At 42.0% G+C, this 23,688-nt stretch overlaps 2 protein-coding genes across 2 annotated transcripts; both read right to left on the bottom strand.

The window, feature by feature from the left end:
- Positions 1-119: 119 nt before the first annotated feature.
- On the bottom strand, positions 120-16,176 carry ddr2l (discoidin domain receptor family, member 2, like). The gene is made up of 18 exons (XM_088288157.1): positions 15,954-16,176; positions 12,346-12,429; positions 11,848-11,950; positions 11,689-11,764; positions 11,181-11,330; positions 10,555-10,699; positions 10,377-10,486; positions 9,317-9,502; positions 7,647-7,893; positions 7,505-7,570; positions 7,273-7,415; positions 6,978-7,074; positions 6,658-6,774; positions 5,245-5,641; positions 3,909-4,106; positions 2,674-2,908; positions 2,100-2,249; positions 120-1,470 (listed from the first exon to the last, which is right to left on the bottom strand). The coding sequence occupies exons 2-18, from the start codon at positions 12,404-12,406 to the stop codon at positions 1,336-1,338; spliced, it is 2,616 nt and encodes an 871-aa protein (XP_088144283.1). The 5' UTR covers positions 12,407-12,429; positions 15,954-16,176; the 3' UTR covers positions 120-1,335.
- Positions 16,177-22,493: 6,317 nt separating this feature from the next.
- Positions 22,494-23,374, bottom strand: ier3 (immediate early response 3). The gene has a single exon (XM_088289561.1). The coding sequence runs from the start codon at positions 23,304-23,306 to the stop codon at positions 22,839-22,841; it is 468 nt and encodes a 155-aa protein (XP_088145687.1). The 5' UTR covers positions 23,307-23,374; the 3' UTR covers positions 22,494-22,838.
- Positions 23,375-23,688: the final 314 nt, after the last annotated feature.

The raw sequence follows: 23,688 nt of genomic DNA, 5'->3' as shown, positions 1-23,688 counted from the left end.
GACTCTTTGAGCATAAAGTGGAAGTTTGCTATCATTAACAAATTTTTGCTTTTGAAAACTGTGGACATACCTGCGATAATGTCATCAAGTTAGTTGGTTAAACTCGAACCCCCCCCCCCCCCCCCCCAAAAAAAAAAAGACAAAGTAAAACTTGGACACACGATATTGTCATTCCTAACAAGTGCGGTGATGATAGGCACTAACTTGAACTAGCATGTGCCCTAAAAAACAGACACACGAGAACAACAGGTTAGTGTCACATTGAATTTGTTGTGGTGAACAAACTAGCCAGTAGGTTGAACTCGCAAGTGTGGTAGAAGAGCATCACAAATAATTTGTCATTACTATCAAGCAAGCAGTGACGCTAGCCACTCGCTTGAGTTAGAGTGTGTGCTAAGAGACATCAACAAACTAGCCAATAGGCTATGATAGCAAGAGTGGTAGGAAATGGTGTCCCATTGGATTTGTCATTGCTAACTGGCTAGTTCTGAAGTTGGTCACTAACCTGAGCGAGTTTGTGACTTACGAAACGAAGTCAAAGATCAACAATGAGTTAGCGAAGTTGCTGCTAATACAATAGCAACGAAGCAAGCCACTATCCTGAGTTAATGTGCACACTAGGAAATTGGGAGAGAATTATTTGACTCTACTAACGCTAGGGGTGAAGTTAACCACGAGCCTGCAAGTCAGTGTAACAACGGGTGTTACGCTAAATTTGTCTTAGCTAATAAGCTTCCTGCTAGCTACAGCTAGCGTTTGCAGTAGGAAATGGAACTAAAAAGATTAACAAAAGGTTAGCGTCATGTTGAATTTGCCGGCTAATGAATGAGTTAGTGAGTGACACAAATACACAACATTTTTGTGTTTGTAGCTCAAATGATCAGATTTGTCAAGCAAGTAAACATATGTAGTCCCATAGTCTGACACGCCAAGAACACACAAAGTGGAATATGTGTTACAAAACAATGACACAACAAAAACAAAGTGATAAAATAAAATAAAACGTAAAACTTTGACCCCCACTCTGAGCTCCAGTGTGCTTAGAACACAAACAGGAAGTACTATTAACCGACAGGAGGCGCACACACGCACGCACACGCACAAACACAGACACACACAGTGCTTTCTTTATATGAAGAAGGACCACAGGGATGAGAAGATGGTTTTTCTTAAGGCCAACCCCCCCGCTCAAAAGGTAAAAAACTAAAATAAAAAGTGATTAAAAAATATTTTGTTGAAAGGAAATTGAAAAAGTTTGAAATGTTTCTCCCCAGACTTTTTGTTTCCATTCATCTCTTCTTGCCTTGGGGGAGGTCCTCTTGGGCCTGGTCCTGGTCACTGGTTGACGTGGGGCCTGAGGGCCTGGTAGAGCCCCTCAAAGGAGGGTCTGTCCGGGATATCCCGCCTCCAGCAACGCATCATCAGCTCAAAGAGAGAGGGAGGGCAGAGGGGAGGCGCATACAAGAACACCTATCGTGAGAGGGTTTAGGTCAGGAGTCGGCTTCGTCAAGATACTTATGCGTGTGTGGGGGTGTGTGTGTGCGTGTGTGTGGGTGTGTTTGGAGGGCGGGGGGACCCCCTCGTATCTCTCCACAGAATTCTTCCGAGCTCGTTTACAGCACCAAGTGAGCATTAGAGCATCAAATTTCCCCATTGTGGGACTAATAAAGGACATCTTTATTTTTATCTTTAGTGGTAGCACTCTAGAGTGGTTTAGATCCGATTTGGCCAGCAAGACTATTTGTGTTAGCGTAGATCATGCTTAGTCCTGCTCGGCCCCTCTCTCATTTGTTCCACAGGGTTCTGTTTTGGGGCTCTTGTTGTTTTCATTACGCCCTAGGTTCCATCCTTCAAAAACTTTCTATCCACTGCTAGTCAGCAAAAAAAGACGCTTTCTCACTTTTGTCCTGTTCAAAGGAAATCATGGATTTCTTATATTTAAATGAAAAGAAAACAGAAGTTATGGTGTTTGGTCCGAGTGGCCCTTTTATATTCCACCCTGTTCATCTGGGCCACCTGGGCATCCTTTATGTGCGGTCTAGCGGTTTTCAAGGGTTTTAGAGTAGTCGATCTGTGGTGCGAGATGCGATTGCTCTGACCTGTCTGCCCTGGTTCCTGAAGAACTCTCCAGTGTTGGCTATGACCTGTTGGTCCGTCAGCAGGCTGTAAGGTTGCTCTTTACACAGCGTGAAGATCTCCCACAAGGTCACCCCGAATGCCCACACGTCGCTGGAGGTCGTGAACTTGCCCTGGTCAAGGTCACAAGAGGGTCACAGAGATCGGAGGATGAGGATTCACCATCAATTGCTCCATTTTAAAAATGTTTTGGCCCAGGGGGTGTTCAACTAGTTCTTATAATCTCATGCTATGAAGGTGGTTTTTTATTTAACTACCGAATACAGTCGTTTATGTAACATAGGTTCATGATTGTGTACATGCTAGATGCACGTTTGTCAATGTCATTCTCAATCCCCAGCATTTACTGTCCTTGGTGTCACAATCAAATGTGATTAAAGTGTATTGGAAGGTAAAATAAACATTTCATATAGTGTCTTGTTACTACAGATTTTCAGCTAAATTATATATTAATGTAAGTGGGAATAGGAGTGAATTTAAAACACATAAGATGCTCATGAAGTGCACAGTTGATAAAGGGATCGCTCCGGCCCTCACCAGTAAGATGCTCTCCCAGGCCATCCAGCGAATGGGCAGCACGGCGCGGCCCTGGATACGGTAGTAGTCGCTGCTGTAGAGATTCCGGCTCATCCCAAAGTCTGCGATCTTGATGGTGAGGCGGCGGTCCAGGAGGCAGTTCCTGGTGGCCAGGTCGCGGTGTACAAAGTTCAGCGAGGCCAAGTACCTCATGCCTGACGAGATCTGCACAGACATGTGCAGCAGGTCCGCCAGGCTGCAAGGGAAAGGTGACACGGGAATCGGTATACGTTAGCACTCAAAGGTCATATTGGAGTTGGAAACCGAAAAACGGACCAGCTCATTTGTAGTCTGGGTAAAAAAAATATATCAAATTAAAAAATAATCAATTACTAATTTACAAATATTAAATGTGTGACTAAAATAGTTTTTTTAAACAACTATTAAAAGTTTAATTAAAATTAAATAAAAATTATTAATCAAAAGTAATCAACCACCTTTTTAATAGCACATTCTAAATAAGTATGTTTATTTTAATTTATAAAATGCATGCTTTTTTAATTCATAATAAACAGTAACAAATTATTTAGCAAAATAAACAAAACACTTCAAATATAAATGTAAACTTTTTATTAAAATCAAATAATCACATCCCATTTTTAATTTTAATTTTAATAGGATTAAGTACAATGATTGAATCATTTTTTAAAATAAAATAAATAAAACATGCTAAGTGTTGCATTATTATAATAAAATAATGTAATTTACTTAAAAGAGGAGTCAACCCCAAAAATATCTTGGCAATATTATGTGCAATGAGACCCCACTAGACTAAACACGGGATTCTGATTAATATGTTTGAGCAGAAAATGGATCAGCTTCAGAAAACAGGTGTGGCGTTTTTAGTCGCTACCTGAGCCCTGAGCAACTGTGATGTCATTTTCAGTTGCCAGCAAGTGACAAAATGACGGCCCCCTGAGATGGCTAAAAACAGGTGGATTTTGCTGCTTACCTCATATTCCACAAACGCAATATTAACCAGAAAACCGTGTTGAGACGAGAGGAGGCACATTGAATATAATATTGTCAAAAAATGTTTGGGTAGACTTCCCCTTAAAATCACCAAATACTAATATTCAAAAATTTCCCATCACAATACATAATTAAATAAACAATTTAATGAGATAGAATTTCAAGAAACCATTAAATAAATATATTTAATCAGTGTTAAGAAAACTAACTCGCATGGGTCGCACCTGACAGAGGGTATGTTGTTGGCGTGAGTAAGCGTGCTCTCCATCTCGCGCTGCGACAGGAACATGTTAAGGTCTCCGTTCTCCATGTACTCCGTCACCATGCACAGTGGGTCGGACGTCACGCACACGCACAGAAGTCGGATGATGTTGGCGTCATTTAGTCGCGACATGATCTTGATCTCCTTCAGGAAGTCGTTCCTGCGGGCACAAGTATAGGGCCAAAAATAATTATTTGAAATCGTTCCAACACAAAAACAGTTCTCTTTGTTCATCTAGCTATGCCTGTGACGTATAGTGGCAAGGAGAAGCATTACACTCTCTAAATTACGTTCAAAATTAGGAAGCTTATGCGGGATATGGAGTAAACCATCGAAGGTTGACAGTCCCGCTATTTTGTGGATTTGTTTTAGTACATTTAATAGATTAATAGCTAGATCTTTTAAAATATTTTTTATTTATTTATTCAACATTTTGACACATTACAACATAGACAAAACAAAGATGTTCAAACATTTGCCCCCTTAAAGAAATCGGCATGAAAAATGGCCAATTTTTGCAGATTTTTTTTTTGTTGTTGACTATATTGTAGGACAAAGTATTGTAAAACATTCAAATGTTCTGCCTGTAATTCATATATTGATCGCTGTAAGTATTAACGGAACAAATACTAATATTTTTTTTAATTAATTGGCTGATTAATTGGTTATCGTAATTTTATTCTGCCAAAGAATCAGCATCAGCCTAAAAAAAATAAAAATCCATATCGGGTTGGGTCATAGTTGTTATAAAATTTTGTTCTGTCTCCCATTTATGGGGGGGTATAATTCCACTGTCTTCCACTACATGGCAGCACACCGCAATGTACATTTCAAAGAAGAGTGGAAACTATTAAAAAGTATTTTAAGCTGTACTTTTTGCCGAAGATTATTGATTCCTCTTCATTCCTGCTTTTTACACCTACAGAAAGCAAAGCCTGTAGATTCATTTACACTGTGCATCTTTGGAAATTTTTGATTATTGGTGAAGATTGTCAGATGATAAATTAATTGGTTTGGAAAACACGTGTTTTGTTTGATGTAAACAAAGTGGGATCATTTTTTAGTTTGTATACTAGTTTTGCCTTTTCTCTTGCCCTCTTTCAATATATGCTTTAAATGTTTTTGTCATTTTTATTTTTCTACGGTACTGAACTTAAATAATAATTTAATTAAAATGTATTTCCCATAAAAGTAAAAATACTTAAACCCAGCAAAGGTTTAACAACAAAACATTTTTAAAGATTCAATTCAAATGGACTGTATTAAAACTGCACTTTGTGACTGGGAAGTTTTCGTACCTAGCCTGGCTAGTGGCGTCCGCTCGCAGCTGCTTGACCGCCACCAAAGTGGCCCGCCCATTGCGGTCCCGCACAGCTGCGCCCCTTTCTTCCACCTCCTCCTCATCCTCGCCGAGGAAGGCAGCCAGTCCCTGAGCCTCGCACAGGTGCACCTCGCCAAACTGTCCCTCGCCGAGCTTCTCACGGAAGAGCAGTTGCTGTCGCGGGAACTCCGAGGCGGAGATGTCCTTTCGCGTCAGCGAGTCGACGGTGAGGGCGGGCACGGCATACATGTTGCTGCCCGTCACGCCCTGCAGACGCACGATGTCTGTCTCGGCGTAGTGCGGCGCGTTGCTATGGAAACACTGGTGCGGCGTGCACTGCGTCACGTCAGGCTCTGCGTAGCCGCCGCCGCACGCTGCAAATGCAAAACATTAAAAATGGCATTAATATTGGAAAGAAATGTTAGCATCAGGACTTCTTTCTTGACTGTGTCACCTTTGGGTGTGGCAGGCTGAAGTCATGTGACAGGAAGTCAGCGTGAGGAGACTGGAGAGGAAAAGGCGGGAAAAGAAGAAGAGAAAGAAGAAGAAGGCTGTATTTGGAATCATTCGCCCCTTCCCGACTGTGTTATTACTTCAGTACAGCATTCCCCTGCTATGGACCGCCAAAGTTTATAATGACTGTAATATCGTTGCTAATTTTCAGTAGGCCATCTGTGGTGTTTTGCATAATATGTTAGCATTAACTAGCAGACGTTCATAAAATATTTATGTTCAAATATACAATTTTCATTAGTCTTTTGTTTAATGTTTTAATTTTATAGTAAACTTCAACTGTCAGTGACAAATAAACACCTCGAAGCGAGAATGCGCTGCCTTTTAACACACCCCTGTCAATACACCAGGTTTGTGTGATACACCAACAGGATGACCAAGATAATTCATTACAAAACTTTTTCACATGTAAAAGAAATCTTTTTGCGAGGGGAAGTAAAAATGAACAACCAAGCTAATGTGATTGCACAAGTGTGCAGACCCTTTTATAAAAGGGACGTGGCAATATGCTGAATTACCAATTACATTCAAACTCATGTTAATTGGGAATCAGCCCACACCTGGCACCATTTCATGTGCATCAAATACAGATCAAATGTTCCAGTAATCTTTTTCTGAAAGGAACTTTGTCCGTGCTTTTCCTGATATGTTGCTTTTTCTGTCAGCGTAATGCATCATGGGATACGTGGCTTTTTCTATTGCTTATTTCACTACTCTTCAAGATGTATTACGGGAAACATTGAGGGCACCTTTTCAAGGATAACCATTTTGAACATGACTACAAAATGGCCTACACACAATAAAGAGAACTACAGAGCAGATGGGGAGTGATTCCCAACACAGCCGAAGAAGTCAAGTGAAGCAGAATGTGGCTGACCTGAGGCTTCGGCACTCTGCGAGAGTTCAGGCAGTTTGTTCCGGAGAGTCTCAGGGTTCTGGTACTGAGGATCCAACAGGAAGACTCGCTCATAGGTGGGGTCCGACTGGGCCAGGCCTACAAGGGACACGTGAGCACACGTGAGAGCCTATTAGAACAGCTGGACTTTATTCATCAAGGGTACTTGAAATGGTTGCGTGTCGTCATTACTGTAAATAAACAACAATATTCCATATAAACGATTTTGGGTCAAATCACATCTTGGACTGTGGTTGGGATTTACACAGCATACAGTTGACACCATCCCCTCAGTGGCTTACCAGAGCGGGGGGGCACAGGGGGGGTCTGTAGGATGATGGTGTCACTGCAGGACGATAGTCGCACTGTCACCTCCTCGCCCAAGATCCTGCGGGGAGCCTGTAAGATGGGAACGACCATAAACATCATATAGTGGTGTATACTGAAAAGAGACCAGACCTTGAGCACGTTGCTAGGATACATAGGGGCGGCCGGCATATTCAATGTGTCAGATCTGCCTTGTGTAATAATGTAGGGCAATGGACTGAATTTTGACATGTAAATATTTAATTCACGGCCATTTCTTATCCTGCTCACCTTCTCCAGAACTTTACACACATACTGACACCACAGGATGAGGAAAATGATGATGACCAGCAGCAGGATGATGGTCACCAGGCAGCCAATCAGGACGGGCGCGTTGCTGTCATCAGGCGCCGCACTAGCTGACGGGTCGACGGCTGGCGAGAGACAACAAACAAGATGGTGGCTGAGCGGCAAAGACAACAACGGCGGGAATTTTTAGAAGGATAGGGTTGTCAGTGCATACCTGATATGGACGGGCCTGTGCTGGAATCGCTGACGGGCGGCGGAGTCACCGACATTGATGCATCTTCTGATGAGGTACGCAGAATTACCACCATTATGCGTGTGTTAGCTTCACTATGTGTTTACGTGTGTGTGTGTGTTACCTGACTGGAAGGAAACTTCACTAAACATCATCCACGTGTCTGCAAAGGCAAAGCGGCAACGCAGTGCAGTGGCGGCACGGCGATCCAGAGGCACGGTCACGTAGCGTGCGCTCGGGTTTCGGTCATCCAGAACCGTTTGGAACACCACAGGCTCCGCCTCCCACATGGAGAAGGGGTGGGGCTTGAACCAGCACGACACAGACGAGAAGATCTTCACACCACGGGAGAACATGTTGTTACTGTGGACCTGGCAGGAAGAAAAGAGGCTGTATTAAGATGGGACTGAAATAATATGAATAGAATTAGAGAAATGCACTGTGCTAAAGAAAAAAAATAAACACTTGAATTGATTTTTTTTTATTTAACCTTAATACAAAATGTTTTGTTTAGCTTCTCTAGTATGCAAAATAGTTACACATTCAAATGGTGATGTGTATTAAAACATATAATATTGTTAGGTGATGTCGTTAAAATGGCTTGTGGCAAATGGGTCATGCCGTGTTCCTTTGAGTTTATGAATGCAACACGTGAGTATCCAAAAACTGTTTTAGTTTTGAATAAACGTGAGTTTGCTGACTAATGCCCCCGCAATCAACAGTAGACGCTACAATTTGTTAGCGTGCCACCACGACATCGAGCAAGTGTTCCTTTAGACGCAGTATTTAAATTACACCATATGGAAAGCGCTTTGTTACAGCTCCAGCTGTTGTGAAATGTGCTAGATAAAAAAAAGTTGTATAGCACTGTGTGTGCTAAGTACAGCTAGCTTCCAAACACGACTGTCCCTGTCAGAAATTAAATCAGGCATCATCCACAACATGCTTCATTTTTAGATACTTGTTTACCACCGCCGTCCTGCTATGTGAGGGAGGTTTAAATTGTGTTAAGTCATTTTGTGAATTGCACTTTCGGACTCTGCTGCTAATGCTAACATGCGTTAGCCATGAAACTCAAATGACCCGCAATGCTGTTTTGCATCACGGCTGACCCGGATTACCACTAATGCGTACGTGCATTGCAGACAACTATTGTGCGTATGCAGTTTCTTTATAGCAGAGACACGAGAGAGCGACTGTGGTTAACATGGCGTTTCAAATCGATCATTTTCTTTTTTACATTATTGCATGTTGTAAAAATGCATATGTAGCAGTTTAAATTGATATATCGCTTTTCGACAAACCTTTACATCACAACTGTCAGGTGAAGTGAAGGATGTTTTAGAAGCAAGTGAGAGGTATTGCACACAAGAAGCAGTACAGGAAATAAAATGGAAATAAAATCATGATACTGTACAAGGAAAGTTTCCCATTAGGGTGAAGGCAGCAGTTTTTTTCTTCAAGGTTTTCAACAGTGAGAAAGTGCATACAGGAAATAAGAGTGCTGGTGCACAAAGGAAGTTGACAATCGGGTGACAGAGTTTTATCCAAAATACAATACAATACAGCTTTATTAATAGAGCGCATTTCACGACAGCTATAGCCGTAACACATTAAATCATAGTGATTAAATATAAGAAATTGTTAAAGTGAGCGACGACAAGGCACATCAGGAAGTGCCCAATCAAACAAAGGCCTTTTAAAGTTTGTTTTTTTTCCCCAAAAAATTAAGCGATACAATTCACATAGGAAATAGGTCAGGTGAATATGAAGGTTTTTAAAATAAGAGCATACCTTCATTGAGGTAAAGTTCCTCTGTCGGTCAAAGACAAAATCCATCTCCACACTCTGGTCTACTCCCATAGAGACATTCCTCCAGCCCAGGTAGTCGTACCCTGGCAAAGCATGGTACTGACGCGTCAGCAGGAAGTCATCCAGCCCTACCACGCCGTCCGTCAGCTGGCCTAGACCGCCGGACAACTTCCTGTTGGGATGAGAGCGCTCAATCACGGGGAGCATGTGACATGCCTCTCAAACATTAGCAGGTTAGGATGAAGCATATTGAAAATTTATTATTTTAGTATATTAGCTTCATAGCATGACATGTTAGCATGAAACGTGCTCGAGTGTAAGCATGAAACTTAGAAGCATTTTCAAAACAAGCATGTTAGCATATTAGCATGAAACGTGTTAACATGTTAGCATGAAGTATGTTACCCTATTAGCATGAAGCGTATTAGGATAAAAGCAAATATTAGATGCTCATCCCAAAAGGTTTGTAGTTGCCTACTGATGCCACAAGATGGAGGCAAAATTAGACGAGGTTATGGCCCGACTACATAAAGCTCCTCCCCTCACTTGAACATCGCCAACAGTGTATTTTCATATCAGACATGGCTGCTAATGCCGGGAGGTCACTGTACTGAGAGCAGGCACGTGTAGAGACTTCTTTGGGAGGTGTTTAGACTGTGCCAGACTTATTAATACCATTAAGAAAAAAAACAATAGTCTACATTTACCTTATGTAATTACTTCTGTTATCACAATTAATAAAACAATCACGGTCAGTAATAAAATTATTAACAAAAAGAATCTTCAAAAGCAATGGTTATAGACCCATAATTTTATATGACAAAATAATAAAAAAGAATAGAGACAAGTTTAAAACTAGCATTATTGGAGGCAAAACAACCGGGTTTTTTTTAAAGGCCCTTTCAACTTGTTTGCGGCCATTTTGGTCTGACGGTAAACAAGAAACATGAGAGCATCAAGCGTGCTAACTTATTTGCAGATTACATAAACATTACACTATGCAAGCACACAAAGCGGGCATACGCAATAGGAGTGTTTTGACCCGCCTCTTCTGGTGGGCGCCGTCGTAGGTGGAGTCATTGAAGACGGCGGTGGGAAGGCCAGGTTGCATCATCAGCTGTCCCTCGGGAGCGCTGTACGAAATCAGACCGTCTGAGGGCGACAAATGCAAACATCAACAACCAACAACGGCAACAATGCTCCATGTGGGCGTGGCCTACCTTCCCAGGCGCAGCCGTACAGCTCCACTCGCATGCAAACGGTGGACAGCTCAGTGAGCGGAATCAAGCGGACCCAGCGTGTCACCACCGGAGGGTGAAGGTCGTTGATTACGGGTGCGTACGCGTTCTTGTTGCCTTCCATTACCTGCACGCACACATAAACGCTTCCTGTGTCAGGCTCCGCCCACAATCAGGGCTTACACGAAGTGAAATGTCACGTCCCGTCATTATCATGTGACTTGAGCAGAGGCAGCGTGATTGTTTCTTTTTCCTTCCTCGCATCTATCACGCCATCACACACTTCCTGTTAAGTCTTTGGGCTTCCTACACCCACACAAATATTGCTCATTCACACACACACACACACACATGCTCGGATTATACACTCATGAACACACAGAAACATGCCTATTTATACAGACACACAAAAAGAAATTTGCAAATCCAAACAGACACACAAATGCATGTGTACCCAAACAACCAAACACATTCGCACACACAAATTTGAACACATAAATGTACACAAACAAATGCACACACACACTATTGCATGCGTGCATATACACAAGCAAACTTGCGCACATAAACTCACATGTACACACACACGCACACACACACAAGCCCACCGTGCTTCCCAGTCGGTTCTTCCATGACTTCCATACGACTCCGTCCCTACTGTAGTTGAGGCTGTACGCTCGCGCAAACTCAATGCCGTTGCGCGCGTAGCGTCCCTGAGTGGCCACCACCGTCAGGAAGGTCAGACGACTCAAGTCCACCTGAATACAGAGAAGATATGTAGCATGAAACGTGTTGACATATTAACATGAACACATTTTAGTATGGAACATGTCAGCAGGGTAGAATGAAGGCTTTTAGCATACACAATAGCATCTGAGCATGAAACACATGAGCATCGTAATATAAAATTGTATAATTATGACATGTAGCATGTTAGCATACTCGCAGGTTAGCATAAACCGAGCATATGATCACCACATCAACATGAAAATGAGGCTGCATTCAAGTAAATTGGGAATTAAAAATGTCAACATCCAAATGTTATCTTTCTTGTTTCCCAGCGCTTTTGAACGCAGCACTCAACACTGACGCAGAGGAAGAGAAGGGGAGCCCAACCTGCAGGAACTGAGAATCGGAAGCTTCCAGTTGGCCTTCAGGACACCAGGCACCGTCGCCGTCCTCGCGGTTCAACCTGACATGACCGGCAAACGCAACAGCAACTTTCAAATACACATTTGTTACCATATGCTCAATCAATCGAACGGTAAATCTGACCTGGCGTACTGCGGTCCTGTGGTCTCGTGCCATTGGCTGGAAGCTGTGATGTCATCGTCCTTAATCCGCCCATCCTCCATGCCCAGGGCATAGCGACAGTGTGCTGTACACATGCACACGCGCACACACAAGGTGTCAAGCTCTCACTCTTTTTTTACCCCCTCGTTTCCTCACTCTCTTTTAGTCCTCTTTGTCTCTCCCCCGACTCCCTCTCATTGACTTCCCCAATTCTCTTTCTCTCCCTTTTTCTCTCTCCTGTTGACTTTCTTCTCCCATCCCCCATTACTCTCTTAACATCAAACACTCTCTTCCTTTCTTCTCCCTCTCTCTCTGTCCCCTTTCTTTCTCCCACTTCTCATTTTCCTCTCATCCTGCCTCACTCTCTTCCCATTTTACCCTCCCCTCTTTTCTCTTTGTCTCCCCCTTTTCCTCCTACTCTTCCCCACTTTCTTTTCTTTCTTTCACTTGCTCTCTCAGCCTCTTTCCCACCTTCCGTACCTGGGTCGACTTGTGCGACAGCTGCTGCGGCGTGAAGGATGAGCAGCAGGAAGAGGTGCATGATGGGCCACACACACTACATCTCTGGAAACACACAAACACATTGGTCAGTTTATTAGGAACACATGCAATACAAAAAAATAAACTCATACCTAGACAAAATATTAGGGATACTCTGAACATCCATTTCTGTATTTGGCCACAAAAAAAAAAACTTTGCCAGGAACTACAAGTACCAAGAACAAGTTTATGGGATTTCAGGTAGAAATGCAGCTGTAGTTCCAGAAAGTAAGCAAGAAGTGACTATTCAATGTCACATGACAGGTAGCGCTGATGTTCATAATATGTCCTCTCACATATCCCATAATGTCGCACATGGAGGGCACTTTGTTGATGGTTAGCAAGCTAGCAGGGTTGCATTCATGGCTATTACACCTCCTGCTGGACAATTGAAATGCTTGCGTAGGTTGTCTCATGTCAAAAAACAAAAGTTTCCAGGGCCCATAAACACATCTGGTGATGTGTCACTTGACAAACACACACACACACTCTCACTCTCTCTTTCTCTCTCTCTGTCACGAACTCTGGCTTTTACTCTCTCTCCTCAGAGTAATGTCACGTGTTTGTAAGAGTTTCAGACTGACTGCTTTTGTCTGCATGTGTTTACACTTGGGCTGGGCGATAAACCGAAAATTTACCGTTACCGAAATTTAGTACAATGACCGAAATCATTTTGCCCATGTCGGTAAATTCGGTGAATAAAAAAAGAAAAAAGAAAAGCCGTTTCTGTCTGCGGCAATGTTCATGCCCCTTTAAGACCGCAACAGCGCCTCTAGTCACGTGACTCCACCGGTCTGCTCGAGAAAGAAAACAGACGTCGCTGTCGTAGCTGGCGATTCAAATCCAGAGACTTTTTCACCACCCACAACACAACCATGCTGTGCTGAAAGTTCAAAGTGAGAAGCAAGGTTCGACAAGTGACAACAGCCCATGAACGGAGGCGACACCATACGAGGGAACGTCTCAGAGGTGGACGCGATAGCCTAGCACATAGCTAAAGATAAAGCTCCTCTAGTTACAGTGGCGCGCACAGGATTTAAACGCTTCATGAAAGCCGTATTTGCCGAATGGACTACATCGGGACGGGAGCTTAGACATGTCAAGCATTTTGCATCTCCATCCGACTTGTGGTCGGGTCGCAACATGGATCCCTGATTGAGCCTGACTGTGCATAGATGACAAGTGGCGACTGCGCACCAGAGTACTCGAGACGGCACATTTTCCCCGATGATGCACACTTGTTTATTTGGCTTGCATTGACATTTTCTTTAGCATTTTTTATTTGCCATTATTTACATCATGAGAGCATCTTGGCGCAATCTATTTGCAGAAAAATATTTTGCAAGAGGTACCCTTTTTCTTTGTGACATTGTTCAAGTCATGCAAAGCAAGCTATTTGGAATGTTCATACAAATGATTTTTGTACTTTTATTTTTCATTGAAAGTAAAGTGTACCAGTTGGTCAATAAAACAAAAACAGTCAATATGCAATTCCTGCATTTATTTTGATTTTAGTCCATGGGGGAATTTATCGTTATTGAGGTAAAATTGCTCGATTTCTCGCGATATTGATTTGAGGTCATATCGCCCAGCCCTAGTTTACACGCATGGAAACTCTACACGCGCACACACACCAACACTGCCAAGAGCGTCACACCGGACGACCGATACACCGTCATGGACCATGTTAAATTTCATGCAGCGAGAACGTCGCATGGCAAGTAGCGACGAGCATGTTGTGTTGTGTTTTGGTGGTACGAGAGGAATGAGAGAAGTGCTTGATTTGACATGTCGGCGCGCACACACGATACACAAACAATAGTTGGGAAGTAACGATGTACAAATATGAGTTACCCATTTTGCTTTCTGATACACAACTATAAAATGCTTTTTTTTTTTTTTTTTTTAAACAAGCTTTTTTTACATGGCATTTGCCATTCACTCCAAGACGATTGGGTTCCAGTTAACGAATATAATGTTCATAACAATGAATAAGTATATATTTTTTTCTGGACACGTTTTACTTTTACTCCCTACATCTGAAAACAAATATGTATCTGTACTTTATACTCCTAAATTCAGTTAGTTACTTTTTTTTTCTTTTCCAGTCTAGTTACCTTTTTCAACCTCTATTAATGACAACATGACTGAAAGAAGACACAAATAGAGAGGTAAAGTCTTGCAAGCTTGAGATCTTGATTGAGAAATGGAAATGTCGGGGGTTTATAAGGCAATTGAACAGGGACAGCTACAACACGGAGGAATGATGACACAACAGGTTTGAAGTAGAAGAACTTTTCTGAGAATTGTTTGTCATTTGCTCTGAGATTTAAAAACATCAGTTTCAAGCATTTAAAAAAAATCTCTGTTTAATCTGAAAAAAAAAACACATACAGGTAAAATTATTTTTTTTGTTGGTCTCATCAGCTAAATAAGCCTTTTTTTTCAGTCAATTCACAAGGTTTGCAAAGCGGTGGAATGTTGTTTTGATATCATAAAACTCAGAGCTGATGCTGATGTTACACCACCAACCGGACACAGTAGTGTGTGGAACGAGCCCCAACTTGTACAAACTCAAAGACAAACCCCCTATCACTAACTTGCCGTTTTTCGTTTTGCAAAGTTGGCAGAAGAAGTATTGTATATAACTGACAAACATTTTTATTAATTTAGAGTTTTTATTTTATATATTTTAAGAGTCTATAGTTTCTTTCTACCTGGGATTAAAGGGATTATATCGTTATTTCTACTTTTACTCCTATTGAAGTACAGATTGTGAGTACTGTTGTAACCTGGTCACACAACATAACACAACACAAAAATAGCACAAAGTACGTTGTTTCTTCTCAAATCTCAAAGCGGAACTTGTCAATATTGTTTCCATGACAACACGTGGCAAGCGTTCAGTGTAGACATACCATGCATATGATAACATGTAAACAATGCTGGACCACAATGAGTCAAGAAATACGACACTAGCAACGATAGCTCACAATTAGAAACGAACACGACAGTATGCGACAAATAAAATAACATTCGCAATATGCAATGACAATGACATTATACTATAGAGATGATATTTAGACCACTAACATGAACGACGGACGACAGACAGAGACAGCTAGTCTGAGAGATATTTAATTTTGTGGCGATCCAGAGCAAAACAAATTGACATTAAATGGTGCTCCTAAAAAGGAGCACTGAGTTCATGTTGATGACGTCATGTTAGATAACAAACAGAAATTCGCGTGGAAACATGACAACTTGGCTTCCATAAATCACTGCTCGTGCACGTAACCCGTCAATCACACGCACACACACACACACACACACACACAATCACACACACACAGGCACGCGCGCGCACGGGCGTGTACGTTCGCCAATTTCTGGCTTTCGTGCGCGTTGTGAAAGGAAGCCAACATGCGTGCTCGTCGGCGACGTAATGAAGGCTCACCTTTGCGTCTGAGGTAATCACTTTGTTTTGTGTGTACGCGCGTGTGTGTGCGTGTATGTAGTCGTTTTTGTAGTTTTTTTTTTTTTTTTACCTGTCCGCGTTCGCCTCGCGCTGACCGACGTGCGCGTACCCGCCACAGCCGCTTGCGTACGCGTCGTCGTCGACGTACGTGGCGGCTTCCCGAGCAAAGTTTGACAGTTTTAAGAAAGTTGTTGCTTTCAAGTTTTTGGATAGTTCTCCGAAGTTCACTTCCAAAGTGTCATGGAGGACAGATGGCTCGAAGAGAGAAGAAGAAAAAAAACACAGTTACCTCACTTCCGTTTTCCGAGGAAGAGGCGGAAGAAGAAAACGATGCGAGGGGGTGGGAAGACGCTAACCGCATTGACATCACGACATCACGTGACCGCAAACGCCCAATCGATACAGATTTTGCCACATTGATCAATTTTAATCAACTTCCTTAGTTTGTGCACTCAAAATGAAGTATATATATTTTTAAATATTAGATTTTAAATTGTTACTTTTTTAAAAGAAAAAATAAACCTTAAGTGTATAAATACAGATGAGGTGAAGCGAGGTAAGATTAGCTTTTGGGCACCAGGAGGTAGCAGTGTTTCATTAAGTCTCAAGGTTGCGATGTCTTAACTGAGAAAGAGGCACGCACGCACGCATGCACACTAAAACACTCGCGCACACACTGTACACGTTGTGGTGCCTGGCTGTCACCATGGAAAAACACATCACATCTGTCGCGCGACACAAACAAGTGACTTTATATCCATCCATAATTTTTCTAAGATGCTTCTCCTCACTAGGGTCGCGGGCGTGCTGGAGCCTAATCCCAGCTGTCTTTGGGCAGTGTGTGTGTGTGTGTTAAATTTATTGCTATTATTCAAAATCAATTTTTATGCATTTGCTCAACTATTCGACGAGATGATCACTACAATTATCAATTTTAGAAATATTCGATAGACCCATCAGCCATAAAAAGAATTTAAAAGGTATGGGAGAAGTTAAGAAGAGTGATGGTAAATACATATAAGTATTATAACACATACATACAGCCTTGAGGATTTTCATCTCTTTTTTTGTCTCTTTCTCTTCATCCGGCCTATCTGACAAAACAAGGGGCAAAGTGTAATCTTTAATCATGCTAGCGCATGTTTTTAACCGCATGAATGTTGTTAGAGAGGAAGATGAAGAGGAGGGTGTGATAGTGCACACAAACATACACACACCCACGCACAGTCTATACACTGAGTTGAGTCCTGTGGCATGTAAAATTTGAGCAAGCTACGCGCTACTTGTATGGCGTCATGCAAACACCCTTTTACCGCTTCCTGTTTCCTACTAGTTGGCAAGAGGAACTTTTTTTTCTTTCAACACACATTTCATCATCAAAAGAATGAGAAAAAAGAAGAAAAAAGAATTCCTGTGTGCTTGCTCGCCAGGGCGCGTCTTGGGTGTGTTTCAGTTCTACACTTTAAACACTCATTGACTAAGTATTGAGCAACAGCACACACGCGCACACACATGTACGCACCTTCAGATTCATCACCTTCCTCTTCATCACTTTCTTTATCACCTATCACCATCTTCATCATCAACATTAACATCATCATCACCTCATCACCTTCATCAACCATCATCATAACGACATCAATTCAAATCAAGTTTAGGCCTTAATCTTCCACGGAAAAACTCCAAAAACTGAAAAAGAAGGCAAGAAGCCCTGAGAAGGGATGGAGGGTTGCCCTTTTCAGGATGACGAGGCTAAAATGAATGGTGAGTGGGCAATATTTATCGCATAGTATGCTTCTGTATTATGTTAGAAAAATCAGCATGAGCGACCTTTCAATGAGATGAAGCCCGACAGGTCGACGACGTCTTTCGGAAAGTGATTCTTCCTCAAGACCTGATTGACGCAGAATCAGTGAGTTCTTTGCCACTTAGCCCCAACATCAAACAGGAGGAAGGAGGGGTGGGAGAAGATGGAGTAAAACAGGCCAAAATCTCAAAGTCAGTAGGCAAGAAAGGCCAAGAATCAATTTGCATAGGATGTGTAGTTTAATTAAATAGGAGAATGTGAAAATGCGGACGTCTTTTTAAGTGTCACTAAAAAACCTTTCTTTCCTGAAAAAAAACATTCGTTCACCAAGCTTTCTTTCATGGAACCACTCGTAAAGCAAAACCTTCTGTGTAATTTGATCAAGAAAGCATGATTATGAAAATCGAGGAAATAGATTAAATGATGACTAGGCTTCTCAGCTATCGCACGAATTTGAATGAGTGAAATGTCACTCAATGTTGCTCAGATTTACGGTACAGACGCGTTGTTTCGACGCTAAAATGCACAGCATGCCATAGAGTTGACGTTGGCCTAGCAGGCTAGCTATTACGTTTTGCTAACCAGACATTTTATAAATACCAGTGAGATAATATCTTGGCAAACCTGATGATGGAGGTTTGGTTCCCAAACTGTCCCTTTTGAAGTGGCAACTGTCTTGAGATCTTCTTTGTATTGTGTTGAGCACCTCAATGACACCATCATCGTCATCATATTTCTGTACTGAAGTCATGTGGGCTGATCGCCGTGGTGGTGCCAACTGGGACTGTAGAGACAGTGAGACATTCCTGGGGAGTTCCTGGCACAGTCCACATTCCTCAAATGCTCTTCAGCTCTTCAGAATTCCAAACAGGCATGTTGAAATAACACATACATGGCAGAACAATAGCGATACTCACAACTATTAGCTCATTTATCCAGCTCCCCTTGTGACTCAGTTCCTCTTCACTTCTTTAAGGAGGTTCCCCCGAGTAATAGGGAATTGGTTTTGGCCATTATCAACAGCAGTCTGGCTTCTGATGACGTACCCTATGGTGTTCCACAGGGTTCTGTTTTGGGGCTCCTGCATTTGCATTGCATTCCATCCCACAAAAAACTTGGAATTTCCTTCCAGTGTTATGCGGATGACTTCATTTGTTAAATTATGCAAATAATTATAAAGATGAGTGATGTGGTTTCTTATTTTCATGATTTTTAGTATGTTATAATGTTCAGCCTACTAGCATGCCTGCTTTGACAGTTATACAAAAAGATTTATGCAAAGCATTATGGGTGAGCATTTACGGGTTACGAGGTTTACATTAGCACACTCGCATTTCTTTCTCCTACTGTGCCACTTAACACAAAAACAATTATACAAACGGTGATTAAATATATTAATTAAAGCTGTAATGTGTCCTTGCTTCCTGCTTCTTAGTGTTATGTCATGTTTTTGGCACGCCAACATGTTTAACCTACTAGCACATTTCCTCCAGCGGTGACATTTACTCAAAAGCAATTATACAAATAATTATCAAGAAGGTCACTTAAAATTGTAACGTGTGATTTGTTTGCTTCTAGTTTCCATGATGAATTTGGAGTCTGACCTTTCTATTTGAGTTGTATTTTTTTAGCTCCACCCTCCAAATTGATTTTTGATTTATTTCTGGTCTCAGTTGCTTGAGGGGCAGTTTAATTTATTTTTCAATCTTGTGGCGGTACCTTGTAAATATGAAAAGATTTCCACTCTGACACAAGCAGGAAATCTCCAACCATTTGGCTTTCCAGGTCTCCCCTTTTACACGGGCCTTTTCTTCGCTCCCACGGCGGGAATGACTCACGACCCTGGAATGATGAGGAGGAGGAAGTAAGAATTGACAAGGAAGATTTAACAGAAGACAATTTTTGCATACACTTGCTAGTTTCTTATGCAAATTCAAAATTTTGCAAAAAAAATAAAAATGGCAGGTTTGCCATTACAAATATTGTTTGTTTGGGGTTGAAAGCTACCTCAGGCCACCAAAATATTGCCCCTTTTTTTTTTTTGCTTAAACTGACTAGTTTGTGTTAAAGTGAAATGTTTCATAAAATCGCAAAAAGGACATACGTAAGTAAAGAAAAAAAATCTATTATTACTGCGGTGCCTTGAGGGAACCAATTTTTGAGTTTGTTGAGTAGTTCAGAAGATTTCTGAGCAAAAAATGGCCATAGGATCGCTGTGCGGTGGCAGCGAACACAACTCGACTCACTTCATAACAAGCAGCAGTTTCCTAAATAATGAACAGTTCTTCAAACAAGACTCTTCAAGCTGCCAGTTAAAGTTTACTGTCAAATTAAAAAAGAGCAAAGAATGACATGTTGTGCATTTAAAACAATCACTTTGTCTTTAAAAATTATGTTTAGCGTCTTGCTATGCTAGCTAACAAAAAAAAACACCAGAGACAAGCGAAAGAAAAGCATTGACTACAATATAATCATTTGCTCACAACAGTTGACAAAGATATTAGGAATTGCCTCAAAAACACTCAAGTGCTCTGGAAAATGTTACATTAGGGCACAATAAACATTTTGCTCACAAAACGACACCACAAAATGGTGACATTGTGACACCAAAGCACCATAGTTGTCCACAAAATGTATTCCGTCACATATCTCAACACTTTGTCCTTAAAGTACGGTGCTCTATTGAAAACAGATTTGGCCTCTTAACAGATATTCAGGAAAGTGTTAAGTGTTGTTATTAAAAGACTACATGTTCACCCAAAAATTGCCATAAGATAAATTGTTTTCTTTTGCTGCTTTTCTGCTCACTCCATCACTCCAGCATGACTCATCACGTGACCCCGCCGGCAATCCTGTCATTGGCAGCTGCGGTGATGAATCTATCTTTTGTTTACGGTTGCTTTGCTAAACAACCACACAAAAACTCTGTCGCGTGTGTGTGTGTGTGTGGGGGGCAAGCGTGACCACTATCACACGGGTGTTGATAACAACCACACAAACACACGCAAGGTTGTTTGGATGATGTCATATGTTTATGTTTGCTGCTTTGGTTCATTTTGTATTACAGGTCGCAAACGTTTTTGGATGACGGTTGATACATTTGACAACAAATATTCGGGCACCAAATTATAATAACTGATCAGAAAAAGTTGCGATAGGCCACGAATCTCAGTTTGTCACAAAATAAATGTTATAATTTCACAAAACATCACAAAATGAATTTTATGTATGATCTCGCAAAACAATGCGTGTCAAGTGAGAATTTCACCTATAAGATCCAACAAATTTGTGTCCTCGGTTCCCAAAGGCTTATTGGCTAATGAATGAATATTTGCCCCCAATAAAACCCAATCACATTCATTAGTTTCAACATTAACAAACATACCAACTTTGCTTGATTTGGGGTTTGTCAAATTTTGCTCTGACGTGATGTGATGTCAAAGCGTCCTTCAATCTATTCACAATCATCACAGGTAAAAACACCAACGCATTGATGCACTGACTGGAACATGCAATCGGATGATGAAAGGTCAAACACGCTTGCTTCCCTGGAACTGGGACTTATTTCCGTGTAAACAACATGCTCTGTGGCTTTAAACACGCACGCCTTCTTTTGTCACTGATTATTCACATCTGACAGTCATCGTGGTGGAAAGTAGGCACCGTACAGTGCAAAACTCCATAGGCAGGCTAACAAAGCTAGCGTCTTTGTCCACATATTTGGGAGAGCACATATTGCAATAAATGTTTGATACCATTAGATTTCAGTAACATTCAACATTAAGCACTATACAGTAAATACAATCTTAATTCTACATGACTTGGCTTTAGAAGAGTTGTAGGCTAGTCAGGATGAGATGCTAGGGGATTCATACTGCATGTTTCCCATCATGCTACGGACTGTTTTCAAGTTGTGTGCACCCAGTTTCACTCAACCGATTAGGACGCTCATCCGTGCCGTGACAAATGTTTTGACAATAGATAAATCTCCAGGCATTCACGTCAATCACAAACTGTCTCATAGGCCCATCTCATCCCCCCCCTACCCCCCCCCTCGTTGTCTGGCAACCAACCTGCCGCGGTTAGTGTTTGTACTTTTACTATAGTACTTAATGTGAGCAGCGTTGCAGCGTGAGCACGAAAGCGATCACTCGAGAGTGTCAAAATATTTTTGGAACAAAGATGTCATGTTTCCACACTGGGCTGGAAAGCCAACCAAGCGTCTCACCATTCAAAGAATGTCTGCTGAGACACTTGCGGGATGACATCATCACAGGGCGACAACGCGACCCAAATGTTTCATCACAGGCGCCACGTATTGAATTTGGGGCCCATCTTTAACACTTAAATGTTTTCCAAAAGTTATTTTAAATGCATTTACCTTGTCGAGTTAGCGGAATGTCAATCAAGTGCGTTGCTGCATGGAATATTATGTTATGTTGTGTTCAACCGATTCAATGATTCATGCGCATGTTTTAACATGTTCTGAGTGACTCGACAATATTACGTTTGCTCACAATAAGGCTTGATAAGAAATGTCCTATTCTGCCTATTTGTTCAAGACTCAAAAACATATTTTGCTCTTACAATAATAGTTTTTTTGTCTTATACATGATGTGGATACCAGATTTGGTGATTCATTTCATACAGGAGGCTAAAAAATTTCATCATTTTGGAATTCAAATTGAATTTCTTCAAAACGATGTAAATGTTTCCTCTCAGAAAAGGCTAATAGGCCAAAAACTGTGTTTAAATCTTATTTTGTGCTTTAAGGATGGATGTAAGCAGTGAAAAGACCTTACACAAGACCTTATTTAAATGTTTTTTTTTATTCAAAGTGCTTGATAAATAAATAGCAAATAACATTAAATAATAATAATAAATAAATAACTAAATAAGACAAGACAAAAGTCAGTTGTGAAGTGCAGTCAATGACAAATTCAAGTTTCCGGTAAAAGTTCACAGTTTTTGTTCTTTCTCTGACTTCCAGGCACCTTCAGGCCTCAACGGGCCGCCGGCAGGCGCCAGGCCGGCGCACGAAGCTGCTTCCTCGGCCACAGCTGAGCGGGCTCGTCGCTGTCCCTCCCATTTGCGCCTTCAACGCTCCGGCTTGCTTTCGCGTCGAACCACCGCCAGATTCGGGTTGGTTTAGTTCTCACCGCCCAGGCGGTGGTAGACGAGCAGGGCCACCATGTAGCTATTGCTCGCTGAACCAGTGGCGGTGCAGTCGTCGACCGGAGCTTCCGTCGCGCTCTCGCTGGAGGAAGCGGCCGCCGGAGAAGCGTCGCCACCGGCGGGGAAGGCCTGGTATTCGTCTGAGGTGAGGGCGCTGCCGGTGGGCGTATCGGCGCAGGGCTCCTCGGTGTAGATCTGCCACAGGAGGATCATGACGAGCAGAAGCAGCCAGCGTTTGGCCGCGCTCTTCTCCGGGGGCGGCAGGTGCATGCGGACATTGGCGGGGTACATGACCCGGGTGCAGCGCTTCTTGGGCCGGGCAGGCGTCGCCGAACTCGCGGCCGTCGGGATAGGCTCGAACGTGAACACCTCCGGTTGCGTCCGTCGCCGGGATAAACTTTCTCGTCTGTAGAGAAGCATCGTGGAGCTCGTCGAGTACATTTTGTCGCGCTTTCTTTCTGCTTCTTCTCGTTAGTGTCTTAATGCGTGTGAAGTCGTGAGACGTAAAAGTGGATTTTATAGTTTAGCACAAAAGTGACGTCACTGCATGATTAACAAGCCACGCCCCCGTGGCCTGCACATTCTTACTCAACTGCAGACAAGGGGGGGAAAACACATGTTTGATCATTTATTTAGGGCTCGGGGTCTGGTCACAGTTCAAATTTAGGTCACATTTGTGGCCTTTTTTATGTTGCTGTCTTTATTATTCATTCAAATCTTTTACTGCTGAAGTTGGTTAATTAATTTTTAAAATCACTAAAATACACGTGTATCACCTATGTGCGTGCGTGTGTGTACGTGTACGTGTTCGCGTGTACGTCTA

Source organism: Idiotropiscis lumnitzeri, chromosome 1, assembly GCF_059441095.1.
Source record: "Idiotropiscis lumnitzeri isolate Australia: NSW breed Sydney's pygmy pipehorse chromosome 1, RoL_Ilum_1.0, whole genome shotgun sequence".
In the NCBI taxonomy this organism is placed as follows: Eukaryota; Metazoa; Chordata; class Actinopteri; order Syngnathiformes; family Syngnathidae; genus Idiotropiscis; species Idiotropiscis lumnitzeri.
The sequence above is the reverse complement of the archived record's forward strand: the minus strand, read 5'-3'. Positions and strand labels throughout refer to the sequence as shown.

Coding starts and splice junctions, on each gene's coding strand:
- ier3 (XM_088289561.1), bottom strand. CDS start 23,306: ATGTACTCGACGAGCTCCACGATGCTTCTCTACAGACGAGAAAGTTTA.
- ddr2l (XM_088288157.1), bottom strand. CDS start 12,406: ATGCACCTCTTCCTGCTGCTCATCCTTCACGCCGCAGCAGCTGTCGCA. Junction 9,503..10,376: donor GCGCCCACCAGAAGAGGCGG/GTCAAAACACTC, acceptor CCCAACAGGAAG/TTGTCCGGCGGTCTAGGCCA. Junction 2,250..2,673: donor CCTGGGAGAGCATCTTACTG/GTGAGGGCCGGA, acceptor GACCTTGACCAG/GGCAAGTTCACGACCTCCAG.